We start from the raw sequence: 14,011 nt of genomic DNA, 5'->3' as shown, positions 1-14,011 counted from the left end.
TGGCCACCTATAAGTTTATCAGGAGTGACCACCAGGATCTGGGGGGACGTCTGTTCACCAGAGCGCCCCAAGGGATGACGAGGTCGAACGGTCACAAACTCCTGCAAGACCGTTTCAGGCTGGACATAAGGAAGAATTTCTTTCCTGTCCGAGCCCCCAAGGTCTGGGACAGTCTGCCAGCGGAGGTGGTTCAAGCACCTACATTGAACACCTTCAAGAGTAAATTGGATGCTTATCTTGCTGGGATCCTATGACCCCAGCTGACTTCCTGCCCCTGGGGTGGGGGGCTGGACTCAATGATCTCCCGAGGTCCCTTCCAGCCCAAATGTCTATGAAATCTATGAAATTTTCCCTGTGTGGGGGTGCTGGGATGTCTCTTTTTAGGGTTATATCCTCCTCCCAACCAGGGCAGTGCTGCAGCTATGGCCTATGAGGACATAACTACTTGCTCTGCAGCAGGGTGGCTGTATTTCCAAGGCTCCTAGCATACCTCTCATGTAAGTGCATGGTCCCCATCAAGGCATCTGTCTGCTGCCATCCTTCCACCTGCCTGGCTTGTCTACACACCTGGCTGCTCTCCCCCATGATTAGAGGCCGCATGCTCTCAGCCCTCTCCAGGCTGATGGATGATGCACAGCTGGGAAACATCCTGGGCCACTGCGGGGGGAGAGGCCGAGAAACCACCCAGCACAGAAAGGTAAGCTCAGCCCGTCCCGAGAGACTTAGCAAGATCCCAACATCCTGGCCCCAACCATGGGCATCCTCCTTCACTACCTCCCCAGGAGGCTGCAGTGGCTTGGGCTCTGGGATTGCTCTCAAGCAGTCGATGACATTGCCAACACCTGTGCTGAGGTGTCCACTTTGCTTTCCAAGCCTGCTTTCTTGCAGCATGTTCCGGCTGGAAATCAGTGGGCTTTCCTGGATTTACAACATACCTTTTATGAACCAGGGAAATTCCCCTGGACCCACACATGGCCTTCAACATGCATCCAAAGATGGTCAGCATTTCCAGTCTCCAGTGTTGTTCCAGAGGTCGGACTGGGGTAGGTCTCTTGACTCTGGGCCTGGGAATCATGTTAGCACACCTAGCAGTGCTAACAAACCCCTTTAGGATGCGTGGCACCCCACAGCATCCTAACAGATCTCAAAGGGACCGCGGCGCTGTCCTAGTCTGCCCAAGACTAGATCTCTGCTGCGTGTGCTTCTGCCACGTTCCACGAGAGGGCATAGCTGGGTTGTGTTGCCACCGCACTCGCATTGCTCTGCACTTGGAAAAGCAGGCAGACCTCTGTGCCCTGGACTCTCCTTAGGTGGGCAGCAAGGTTGCAACAGCAATTTTCCCAATAAAGACATTTCAGTGAATGTAATGTGTAGCCAACCCCCACGCACTGCAGGTTTTAACTTCCCAAGCCATCCACCACTTTGCGGGATCTCTCATTATTCCCCTGCACTCCCCCTTGCAAAAAAGCAACAAAAAGCAAATCCAAGCTTGTGTCCAGCAGACGAATAAAACTCATTTGTCACAACATTTCTTTCCAAAGCCCTGTAAAACCCACCTGTGCAAACAATCCTATTGAAAGGCAACTATTTGCAGGTGCAGCGGGGGACACAAATTGGCACCCAGCAAGCGGGGGAAGGAAGTTTTGGCTGTGAGCAATGGTATAAATACTCGCTGTAGAGAAAAGCATTAGTGGATCTTTATTGTGTGTGCCGAGCTGACGCGGCAGCTTGTGCGCTGAGGTTCTAGCTGGAAGGCGGCTGTCTGTAAATCAAGCTTTATCCCCCAAGGTTTATTGTTCTCCAAAGAAGGAATGGATGTTGGCAGATGGAGAGTACACAGTGATGAGTATGGATGGGTCATTCATTGATGTCACTGCAAAAGAGCTGCTGATTTCTGGCAGCGGTATCTTCAGTAAATCGAGAGCTGACTGTCTCCAGGACAGTGTGAAAGCTAATCTGTCTCGGGGTGGAAAGATGGTTTTATGTTAATACAGAAAAGGATTCCCTTGAAGGTGTAAGTCACTCCTGCACGGTCTTAACATCTACCAGCATTTTTTTTTTGTAGAAAGCTTTTATTAGGGCCACAGGAGGATGATAAACTAGTGCATGTGTTACAACGAGGCTGTAAACTAGTGTCCAAAACCACGTTGCATTAGCGAAAATCAAGACGCTACCAGAAGGTCGTAAGCAGAGCCCGGAGGAGGTGACGGTGACCTTGCTGTCCTCCTGGCACCGTGGTTTTGGTTTGGGTGTTACGAGGTGCGTTGGGGATGTTCTTGCCAGCTATTTTGAGCAGATGGTTGGGAGACTGGACTCGCTGACTCAGGAGGACCCTGGCAGCCCGGGGTGCTGAAAAGGGGCTCCTCTTCCCTGCTGTGACACTTTGAAGCGGAAGGTGCTGAGCACCACAGTTGCGTGGAAATCAATGGGCACTACAGGGGCTCTTAACTTCCTCACCTCCAGTTTGGGCCACTGAAGCAGGGGCACCCAACCTCACTTGCCTTCTTGTTGCATTTACTGAGAGCAAGAACGCCAGACAGGTGTGATCCTGACCATCCGCTTGAGTCTATTCATGTATCCTGCATGTATAGCTCCACGTAGCCCAAAGCTGGATTAAGCAGGGAATCTCATTTGAAGAGGGCTGCAATAGGGCACCCCAGGCCCTGAGCATCTCAGATGAGCCTTATTTTAGGCATAGCATTTATTTCCATAGCTGCAGCTAACTAAACTTTGTAGGGGATGCATTTTTCCTCAGTCGCGGCAATTGTATTTAGAGCAGTTAATAACAAGGGGCCTGGTCTTCGCAGCTGGGTCCATGCGGCCACCCCCCCGTGCCTGCACGCAGTCTTCCAGGAGCCCACGCGACTGCAGGGAATCGTTCCAGCCCTGTGATCGGGGCCAGGAGAGGTTTTGCAAAGGGTGAACCTTAACAGTCTTTTAACATTCAGCTGAACAAAAATTGTCATCAATACGGATCGATTTTTCTCTCTCTTGCCAAATGCCCGTTTCTCCCCTGGGCTCCCAAGCTGCATTTCAGCTCCGTGATTAAACTCTCCAGTCCTTGGTGAATTCCCCAGCCCTCTCGCTGCATGGTCCTTCCAGCCTTTGCAGAGTGAGCAGTCCACGAGGTGGCATTGTGTCCCAGCCTATCGGGCCCCCGGAGAGGAGGGAGGTGGTGCGGCGGCTGCAGCTCTGAGCTAGGGAAAGTGGTGAAGGCGGATGTCTGTCACCCAGGCGGCTGGTCTGCTGGCAGCCGAGGGGCTCGCATGTCTCAGGCGAGGGAATCGGGTGCGTTGCACACTGCTGGGCATCACGTGCATGTGGAAAAGCCCCCAGTTGGTGTGTCTGTGTGAGCACCCATCCCTTGGGGGTAAGCATCCCTTATGGCTCCCAGCCAGAGCTGCAGCCCCCATGCTTGTAGAGGCCCCCAGTCCGGCCAGGGTAATCATTGCACCCACCAAGAGAGCAGGCATATCTTGCAGCGCAGCCCCTGAAAACAAGGCCACATCTGGGCCCTATGTCACCACAGCCTGGAAAATCTCTCCTGAGAAGTCCCCACCCTGGTGACTTCTCCGTGTCCCACTTCTCCACTCTGCTCTGCTCCTGATTTCTACCCTTGGGTTTTTCCTCCTTCCTTGTGCTCCCACGGGAGCTTCCTGCCTGCCCCCGGACTCTTCCCTGCTCTCTCCCTGCTTCCCAACCCCATGATTTTGGGGTGCCTTTGACACTGGGCAGAGTGATCCCGCCTGGCCCTGGGGGAAAACCTGCCTTTCCAGGAAGGAAGAGCAGTCTCTGGGAAAAGGCATGTGCTGGTGAGCGTGGGTTCAGAGACGGATGTGTGACAGCTTGTACCTGGCATTAACGCTCGTAAACAATTTCGGGGGAGATTCCCGGCAGCATGGAGACCTGGGGAGGTCAGAGCCTACACAGCTGCCTGGGAACAAACTTGTCTCTGTTACTGTCCGGCATTATCCAGTGCAGACCCCCTTGGGCAGGGTGGGTGTGGGGGAATCGCAGGGGGCTATAGGAAGGAGTGCGCCCTGAACCCTGCATAGAGGGACCCTGTAAGTCCCTGGCACCTCAGCTTGGAGATCTGGTCCGAGCGTGAGGGAGACGATGGTCCAGGAGGGGGGTCTCCCGTGAGGAGCTGACAGCAGGGGCTGATCTTCTCCATGCTGGCACCCGTAGCAGTGAGCGAGTACCGCGACTGGAAGTCGAGGAGAGGAAGGACAGACCAGCCGAGCGTAGGCCAGAAGTCCCCGTGCCCTGCCCCTGTAACGCGAGTCACGTCACCGCCGTGTGCCCAGCTTGCCCCCGCTGCACAAGCGGTGTCATTTGCTGAGAGCCCGTGTCCACGTAACCACCCAGGCCCGTGGACTGCCCTGGGGACTCTGGGACCAACTTCCACGCAAAGTGGTGCTGGCTCCTACCCTGGGGGTCTTTAAGACGAGGCTTGACATCCACCTTGCCGGGGTCGTTTGGCCCCAGTACTCTTTCCTGCCGTGGCAGGGGGTCGGACTTGATGATCTGCTCAGGCCCCTTCCGACCCGACCAGCTTTGAAACTATTTTCTGGGCCCTCTCTCAGACTGCAAGCTCCCTCCCTGCGCTGGAGCTCAGTGGTTTCCCTGGGGCCTGCCCAGGCAGGTGTCTCAGCCTCCTTTATCTGTGCTGCGGCGGGCGGGAGCCCGGTGCATTTCCTACAGGGGACGATTAGGATCTAGGACTCGCCGTGCACCAAGTTTTGGCAGAGCCCCGTCTCGCGGGCTTGGCAGCAGGCAGGCAGGCAGGTGCTGTGGGGTGTGGGCGCCTCGCTGAGGCTGCCTCCCCTCCCTCTCCCACCCCACCCCCTTTTAATGCTGCAGGGACTCAACCCTCCCAGAGTTACTAATATGCAAATCTCTCCATTTTGCATGGGCCATGTGCCAGGCTCCCAGCAGCGGGACAGTGCCAACGTGGGGGCGCGGCCGCCTCCATCCGCAGCGTGCTCACCTGGCCCAGCGGGACGGAGGCAATGCAGCTGCCCCTGCTCTTGGAGCTGACCTGAGCCCTGCTGACGAGGTGGTGCTGCGGTGGGGACGGCCAAGCTGGCAGCCCCTCGGGCAGGTCTGGGGCTGGCAGCAGGAAGCTGGGCACGCTGTGGATTCCCTTCCCCTTGCAGGATGGTGAATCTGGAGTCCATGCACACAGGTAAAGGGAGAGAGGGCTTGGCTGGGGTCCAGCAGGCAGCAGAGGGCTGCAGGTCGGGTAGGGGATGGGGAAAGGGACCCGATCCCTACTCCAACCCCACCACATGACTTCGGTAGCTGCTGCCAATTCCACGAGGCTTCCTGCCTGCCTGGGCAGGGGTTTCTGCAGGAGACGGGGGCATGTTCAGCAGCTTTTAGGGGACGCTGGAAGCTTTAGAGCTAGAGCTGAAGAGACAGAGGAGGACTGCTGGGGCACAGGAGGGAAAGCAGTCAGCAGGAGAATGGGGGTTTTCGGGGGAATGAGAGACGTGGGGCTAGCAGGGAGTTTTGGGCAGAAGTATGTCTGGTTGGTTACCTCCAGTTGCCACCTCATCCATAAGCCCAGCTGCACACGAGCAGCTAAGGGCAGGGTGGGGGCATGGGACAGGCAGCTGGAGCAGAAGGCACCATCTCCCTTGGGTGAACGAGCTCTGCGTGTGCACAGGGCTCGGGATAGGGATGGGATGTGGGGAGCTAGAACTTGTATTAGTCCCAGGAAAGAGAAGCCCCTGGTAAATGCCCTAAATCATGGCAAGAGGTATGGGGATGTGCACCAGTGTGTGCTTCTGTGCCAAGGTATAAGGGTCTTCATGTGTTCATGGCATACATTAGCGTCCCCACATGGCTTGTATATGCTCGTGGGTACTTTCAGCTCACTGTTTACTGCCAGCTGGTCTGCATGGAGCTAGTGTGTGTGTGAGTGTACATGCTGTGTGACTGTAGCTGGCTTTGTGAGATTACCGAGGCTTTTCCTAAGTCCCAGAAGAGATCTTGCCTCCTCTGCCACTCTCTACTCCTGTTAATCAAGGCCTGGGAGCTGCTAGCTGCTTAGGTAAAAGCAATCTGCTGCCAGCTATGAACTGTCATAGCCCTAGAATTGGTCCCTGACACTTTACCTACCGAGACCTCGCTTTGAGGTCCTGCCTTTCTCCAGAACAGCTGGTGAGGACGCAGAGCCCCTCTTCTCATTATAGACCGCACTGGGTCCTGGTGCATGTTAGCTTATGGCTTAGCTCCTTGGGCCCAGGCCCTGGCTGGTGACGGAGAGGAGCCAGTTCCAGGCTTTCTTGGTATTACTTGGAAACATTAAGACTTAACACTTTGAAGTCCTTTGCGGGTACAGGTCAGCAGAGCTCACCAGCATCATGGATTTACCGCAGCTGAAAATCTGACCCACAGTCAGTGGGTGCTGTTAACAACTGTTAAAAGTACAGTTTTGATGCAAAAATCCCCCCCCCCCACATTCAGGAACAGTAAAGCAAAGAATTAAGTGTTTTAAAAATAAAACCTGCAGAACCCATGAACAACATCCTTGCCTCCGTCACTGCAGCAACCCAGGACTGGAAATACTGCAGGTAACACCAAATGGTGCAGGAGTGAAACCAACTGATTTGGTTTGATTTCATTGTCCAAGCTGAGTGTCTGCACCAACTTCCGTACCAGTGTAACCACACCAAATCAACTGAAATTCCCCTCCCAGAGGCACTTGGCCTCTTACATTTAAACGATCACTTGCAATGGAAAATATGACCTGCTTTTAAAATACCTGCATTTTCTAGGGTGTTAAATGGAAGCTTGCAAAATTCCTCATTTGCCCACCTCACTGGCTAAGTTCTGGTGCTGAGCCCAGGTAGGACCCTTGGACTTCAGGGAGTATTCAGCACCTCTGCAAATCATCCCAGTGTACCTGAGATATCTTAACACCTGGTGGAAATTTCAAGGCACCTACAACCCAGTGAAATCCAATAGATGATGTTTGAAAATCTCAGCCACCATGATTATTTTTCCATTAATATTCCCCCTTTAAAGGTGCATAACTTTTTCAGTGTTAAAACCATTCCCAATAAAGTAATGCGAAGGAATTTTTTCCCCTGACATTTTTGTGCCAGCAAAAACCCTAGTATAGGTGCAGATGTACTGGCAAAAAGTGCTTTACTGGAAGAGATTTTTTTCATGCAAAGAAATATCCTAATTTGGAGGTACAGTTGTGGGGAAGGGAAGGTTTCTATGTCTAGCAATACCAGCAAACCTTCACTAGTTCAGGCTGGGTCAGCATCTCACCAAAGGTGACAACCTTTAAGTTAGGGCATTGCAGCTTCAAAGGGCTTTAAACTAGATTTGAAGCACTCTTTTCCTTAGTGCTTTTTATCAGCCTGCTTATTCACTGTGAATCTCCTGCTTAGGAAAGCTGCATCATAAACGCACAGCCATAAGATTATGAATTTAAATGGACTTCCACGCCAGTAGCAGACGCTGTGCGGACGAATTGATTGTTTGTTGCAAGCATATTGATGTGTCTGTGTTTTATCATCTGAGCTCCCTGCCACATATTTATCGATGGGACGCTTAAGGTGTCAGTAAACAGCCATTCTCTCTAGCATGGGGCAGCATTGCCTCTCCTTCGCCAGCTGTACCTGGGTTTCTCTCCTGCTTGCTCTTGAGCACCCTTTGGAGGATGTCAGCTACGTTATTGCCAGCTCAGGACCCAGCCTATACCCAGACCCACACCCAAATCATGAGCTTGACTCAATGATCGGGTGATTTTTTTTCTTAAAAAAGAATAAAAATGGGGCTTGTTTCATTCATCTTCCTTGTGTTTAAGGCATCGCATCTCATGTTTTCAATTTTCTTCTAAACAATGTACCTTAGCTCTATAAAAGCTAAGGTCCTCACATAATCCCCTGACTCTGGGAGCTGCAGCTTTAACAAAAATGCCAAAATATCCCAAGACTTGCAGTACAAGCCCTGAGATCGCCGCTGTAACTTCCTGTTGCAGCCAACAGAAATGCACTTATTTGAGGGGCTCACTAGGGGCTGAGGAGCTGATCCTTTGCTCATGCAGATGTAAATCAGAAGCATCTCTGAAGCTAATCAACTGGAAAAGAGCTCCTTTCAGGTCCGACATGGAGCTGAAAGAGGTCAGAACTGCAGCCTAGATGTTTCAGTGGCCATTAGGTATCACAGACCTTCTGGGGGGTATAGGAGTCTGAACAGAGCGGGGCGGGGGGCAACCAAGAAAGCACCCAGTACCACTGTTGTATATATTTGTGTTGGGGAGGAGGCTGTGCGAGTCCAAGGTATGTGAATTAAGAGGCACTGTAGTCTATTAACTAAGGCATTGAGCTTTTTTTTTGTATCTCTGCCACTGACATGCTCGATGACCTTAGGAAAATCATTTTGCCATTCCCTCCGCCTGTGTTTCCCCTCCTGCTTCTACTGCCATGCCTACTGCAAACTCTTTAAAGTAGCAATTGTCTCTTATTAGGTGTCTCAGGCCCTGTTTGCCTGAGTGCTGCATAGGTATTGCTAGTTCACACCTTTCTCATTGAAACGCTTCTTTTTGTGAAAATGGACACTTTCATGGCAAACAGACGTTTTTATATACACCTTTCTTGACTTTTCATTGTAAAACCCACGCCCAAATACAGTTGTGTTTGTTTGGGGTTTTTTTTCTTTTTTAAGTAAACCTCAAAAATCATTGGGGAGATTTTTTTAAAATAAAAAATACAGCTTTGGTTTGTTCTTCTAAACGTGTTGCATGGAACCAAAGAACCATTTCTCAAATGGAGGTCCCAGACTTAATCTCGGTTATGATCTCTTACTACCATATTTAGACATATTACTTCTATGGTTGTGGTTATGGTTGTGGCTTATTACTGCTGTTAGTGCTATTACTATTAATATTGTTTTTATTAATGTGCAACAGTGATGCCAGAAGCTTCACCCAAGATGCAAGCCCAGATGTAGTTTTGTTAGGGAAGAAACCACTTTTTCTCATTTCAAGTTTTAGATCAATGGGGGAAATGTCTGAAAACCTGCAGAATATTTTATTTTTGGCCACTCCCGCATAAAAATGAAACCTTTCTTTTTGCTTTGAAACTTTTTGTTAAAAACATACTAGTACCATCACCCCTCCCCTCCCAGCAAACACGAGCTTTGAAAAGGGCACTTTCCATCCAAAGAATAAAAGTTTTCACTGAAAGTTTCCAAGCAGTTCTAGTATGAGGGTTGAGAGGGAGGTAACCAGGGAAGCAATAGTCATGTCTGTTTGCTGTGGGGAAATTATTAAAGGGGGCTGTGGAAAACAAAATGTTTGCAGGTGATGTCTCTTTAAGGAGGTGTCCACCTGTCTCTTATTTTTAGGCAAAACCACAGCATATGCTCTTGGTGCTTGCACATTGCAGTATTATTACCTGATGCAAATCAAGCTGCTTTCTCAATGGGGATTGGTTGCTAGACGCCTATGCAAATTAGACAGCTTGTTATCTCTCCCCTCACCCCACCCTGCAATGAGATTGGAAAGAGTTAAAGTTTGCACACACATGGGAAGGGGGAAGAGGGTGCCTGTATGAATTTGAATATTATACTCTTCTTCCTTTAATTTTTTGCTTTGCTGCTTTAACAAGTGGACAAAGTGTGCTGAGGGTTAGTGCAAAGTTGACTGAGTTCCCACCCCTTTCTTCCAGCTGTCCCCAAGGGAGACTGTGGCCCCAGGCAAGGTGGCAGCTGTCACTTCAAGGGTAAGCATTTAATTTATTGACAAAAAGGGTGGAGGCAAGAAATGCTGGCGGGACATGGCAGACCTGCGTGTGGTGTGGCTGAGCTTGGGGCATCGCTTGGCATTGGGTGGACTGCTCCACGACGGTGGAGGTTCAAGGATGCATGTGTGTGAGATGGATGAGGGCAGAGGTAGATGGAGAGCAGAGAGCAAAGAGGCTGAAAGATGCCAGTTGATACTGAGGTGTTACTGATGAGAGAGCGCGAGACCTGTTTCATGTTATTCCCTCTCTGGAGGTACCCCCTTTCTGGTCTCTCCCAGCCCCTCTAGGGACTTCATTGTTCATCCTGTACAGCACCAAGCACACTGCGACTGCTGAACTGTCCAGGAGAGAGAGGGGCTGCTTCACTCCTAAAATAGGCAGGAGTAGCAGCTGGACCCCAAAGCCATGATGGCAAGCCTCTTCCTTCATTCAAGATCCCAATCTAATAGACCCCGGGGAGCGGTCAGTGAGACCAGGGGAGATGCCCCACTTGCTAAATATCCACCACAATGAATGATGCAGAAGGTGAGAGAGCCACAGTGGATCGAGAAGGGGACGAGAGCGAGGGAGAGAGCAACAGGAGGGGAAACGCATCCTCGGAGCTGATGAATATTCTAGTGACTGGATGTGGGGGAATCAGGAATTTGAAAGTCTGATGGAGTATTATAATTATGCATTCATTTGTGCTGTTTAGTGGAAGCCACATGTGCCTGTTGCCTGGGACTGTGACCTGTTATTAAAATCAGTTGTGCCTTCTTTTCAGAGATCAAGATGAGCGGCAATGTGGCAGATTCCACAGAAGCGCGGAGCGAAGCCGACCAAGTGGAGCCAGGTGAGAGCTCGCCCTCCCTCGCTCCTGTCCCAGGACTCGGGGCCTTGGGGGGACCCGGAGCAGGGGGAGGGAGGGGGTCGTGGTTGCTGGAAGTTGCTGTCTATGGTGCATGAGACACAGCTAGCCAGCTTGTGCGTGGGTCCAGATGCTGCGCTTGGGTCGAGCAGAGCTCACCTCTCAATCAGAAGGAAAGACCCTTTCTATTAATCACCTCTAGTCTCAGTAATGTTCGTTGTGGTCAAGCCTTTAAACTGATGAATGTGCTGCCAGGAGGATGAATGCCATCGGCGTGCATGTGGTCCATCTCGCCTTGCACAGGTGGCTTCTTATTGTATGCAGGGTCCAATTCAGCAGTCTTCACTCGGACAAAACTCCCAGAGGCAAATCTCTCCTTGGGGATTACAAACAGGGCTGGAAGGGGCCCCTTGAGGCCAGGACCCTTCTGTGGCAGGCAACCACCTGGTATAATCCCATTTTTAAACTTACTGGGATTCATTTGAAAACAACTAGGCATCTTGCTCCACTTCTCAGATGGGAACGCTCCTCCAGGAGCCGGTTAGATGCCTCTTTCCACTAACCAGCCCAGTCAATGGGCTGAAGTCAGTGGTGTTAAAACAGCAATTAACCTGCCGCTCATTTTGCTCCAGCTTTCCCTGAATGGGAAAGGCTAATGAGCAGGGCCTTTCACTTGATTCTTTCGTTCCAGGTTTAACATAGATCTGTGCGGCACTAAATTCAGCCAGAACAGTGGGAGGGGGCCTAAAAACGCCACCTGTTTCAACTGTGTATTTTACAGTGTTAAGACAGATTCCCTTAGACAAACAGGCTTTGAATCTCAGCCTTGGGACCCAGTTTGAAAGGGGCTCCATTCCCATTCAGGCACATAAATAATGAGCAGAACTTCAAGCACCCACCGGTTCGTGTTATAATATTTACAGCCAGACTTTCCAGAGACCCCCTGGTGCAGCCCATGTGCAGGGAGCTCATGGAAAAAAAGTGTAGAAGAATCTCTTTGCTGATAGTCCCCAGGCCGGCAAAGAGATGTGTTGCATCAAAGCAGCACTGCACATGAAATGATTTCACTGTGAGCAAAACGTCATCATGAAAAAGATTTAGAGCAGATGAGAACAGCCCAGTGCAGCCAAATAACTTCAATATAGACTCACAGGACTCAGGTTTTAATAGGATGTGAGCTAATCTTCGATGTGGACCATAGTCTGTGAAGGATTATTGTCTCTACACGAGGGCAGGGTAATAGCCCAACTGTATTGATATCAGGAGCAAAACTCCCATTGACTTCAGTGCGGGCAAGATTTTACTACAGGTTGTGCGGACTTGGGTAGATTTTGAGTGCTCTCCACCCACAGGACCAGACCTTCAGACCGGCCCAGCACCCGCCATGCTGAGCAACTCTGAAAATCTGACCGTTTGTTTTGGTGTCTGAGCAGGCGTTGGACTCTTCTGAACGTCTAGCCCTACGCGGCCTGCAACATTAGTGCTTATTGACTTCAAATCATTTCAAGGCTGGTTGAGAACGCTAGCTTGCTACATGAGTTGAGTGGTGTTTCTTGCCTCAGCTCTTGACTAATCTAGTTATTTTCCTCTGTTACGCTTGAGTAACCGCGGAGTATTTCAGCTGAAGTCAGTGGTGTGTGCAACTCGTGAAGCCAAGGCCACAATTGAAGCCCATTAGATAATATGCATTTATTTTAAAATAAGCTTGCCAGCTAGTCTTCCTAGCAAGCATGGGGAGAGGGGGAAAAAAAATCTTTCAGCCAGGAGTGGAAAGTTAATGCAGAGAAGCGAATTGAATGGGTGAAAATCATGAATGGGTATGCACAGCAGTAGTCGCTCTGCTCTACCAGCCTGGAATTCGTGCAAGGGACCCCAGACCTGTAGGTATCTTTTACTCAGTCGAGAAAGAAAGACTTCCCTGTGGACAGAAGCAGTGAACCTGCTGTTAATTCTTGGAGAATCATTTAACACAAGTTCGGCACGGGTGTCTGAGCCGCTCCAGACCTTCAGCGATGTTCCAACTAGCAATGGGCTGTGATGGGAGAAAGGGCAGATAGCGCAGTGAAATTCAAGCTGCTTGCTTTTGTTCCCAGGACCTTTGCCCCAGCTATAATAAGCGCTCCAGGCCGGCTCATACAAGCTGCTAAGAGCACTCAGCTGCCCTCCATGCAAGTGGAAAGTGAGGGTGCTGAGCCTTACAGGTCAGATCCTCAGCTCGGGTAAACTGGCACCAGTGGAATGATTTCAGCGTACGCCGGTCGGGATCTGTCCCTTTACGGGGGTGGGGAATATCTTAATCCCAGTCTGTTAATTAATAAACACCCCTGCACATTGACTGAATTCCCTAGAAAGCTGTTTTATCTTTCCTGATTCCTGCTGTTAGGAGGATGTTTGTTGCAACTCTTAATAGTTATCTGTTTTGCTTACTAACTTCACCTGGGAATATTCCCTTCTGCATGGCTCGTTAATTGAGAGCTGGTTTCCTTCCATTTATAAGAGATCTAACGGATTGCAACAAACCAAACAACAGCTTCCTGGGAATTTGTTTCCCCTCCTGGGCAGTGTGTTATAAAACTTACAATATCAGAAAAAAGAATGGAAACTTACTTGGAGCAGCTTGACAAAAGTATTTTCATACCTAATGTGACCTACATGCCCTAAACAAATGCCTAAGTGGGTCAGATGCCTAGCACGCAATGCCTTTCCTATTAGATGCATCTATAGGCATCTAAATACCTCTGTAAATTGGGCCCCAAAATGAAGCTGGAGTCTTTGAAGGGTGGTATCAGCAATTAAATAAATATAGCCCCTGACCTGTCCGTGTAGTAACAGAACTGGGTGCAAATGGATAGCTCTTTGACCCCTAAAAAGGATAAGCTCAGAAATGGCGTTCATTGCGAAGTGTGTGAAATGGGCCGATCTTCCTATTTTTTTTTTATTAAACATTTTCATGAATGGCTTTTTATTTTCCCAAAAACCGTTCTTTTGGAAAAACTAAACTCCACTCAGATAAATTGATAACTAGTTTGGACATGGTTTCTTTAAAGCAAACAAACAAAAAAACAAAAAAAGAAAGAAAAAGGTGGGGAGGAGGAATGTAAAAAAACAAAATTAAGTGTGCACGACTTTCGTCTGGAAGGATACACAGCTTCAATGGTGTTGTCAGTTTATCAGGAAATACTTGGGTTTTGGAGGAAAACAGTCCTTTTTCCAAACAAAATATTCCCCTTCCAAATAATGTCTCCTGTTTTACCCTGCCTGTTCTCACTGCAAGTAGTAGGCACTTTTTATGCTGCAGGGTTGTTGGTTGTAGCTGTGTTGGTCCAAGGACATAAGAAGGGTGTTTGTGCCCAAAAGCTTGCAAAGAACAATTTTTGCAACTATTTAGTTGGAGTAA

At 49.8% G+C, this 14,011-nt stretch overlaps 1 protein-coding gene across 2 annotated transcripts in view; it reads left to right on the top strand.

Moving 5' to 3' along the window:
* The first annotated feature begins 826 nt into the window (after positions 1-826).
* Positions 827-14,011, top strand: part of POU2F3 (POU class 2 homeobox 3) — a 53,382-nt gene continuing 40,197 nt past the window's right edge. The window contains exons 1-3 of one of the 2 annotated variants that reach the window (XM_090027146.1): positions 827-1,043; positions 9,693-9,746; positions 10,531-10,599. In XM_090027146.1, coding sequence (XP_089883272.1) covers positions 827-1,043; positions 9,693-9,746; positions 10,531-10,599 — 340 coding nt within the window. Of the gene's footprint in view, positions 1,044-9,692; positions 9,747-10,530; positions 10,600-14,011 lie in introns of those variants that run through there. The other variant, XM_090027145.1, reaches the window with a different exon arrangement.

The sequence above is a fragment of the Crocodylus siamensis genome, chromosome 14 (assembly GCF_052110815.1).
Source record: "Crocodylus siamensis isolate JL-2025a chromosome 14, ASM5211081v1, whole genome shotgun sequence".
Lineage (NCBI taxonomy): Eukaryota > Metazoa > Chordata > Crocodylia > Crocodylidae > Crocodylus > Crocodylus siamensis.
This window is presented reverse-complemented; position numbering and strand designations above follow the sequence as displayed.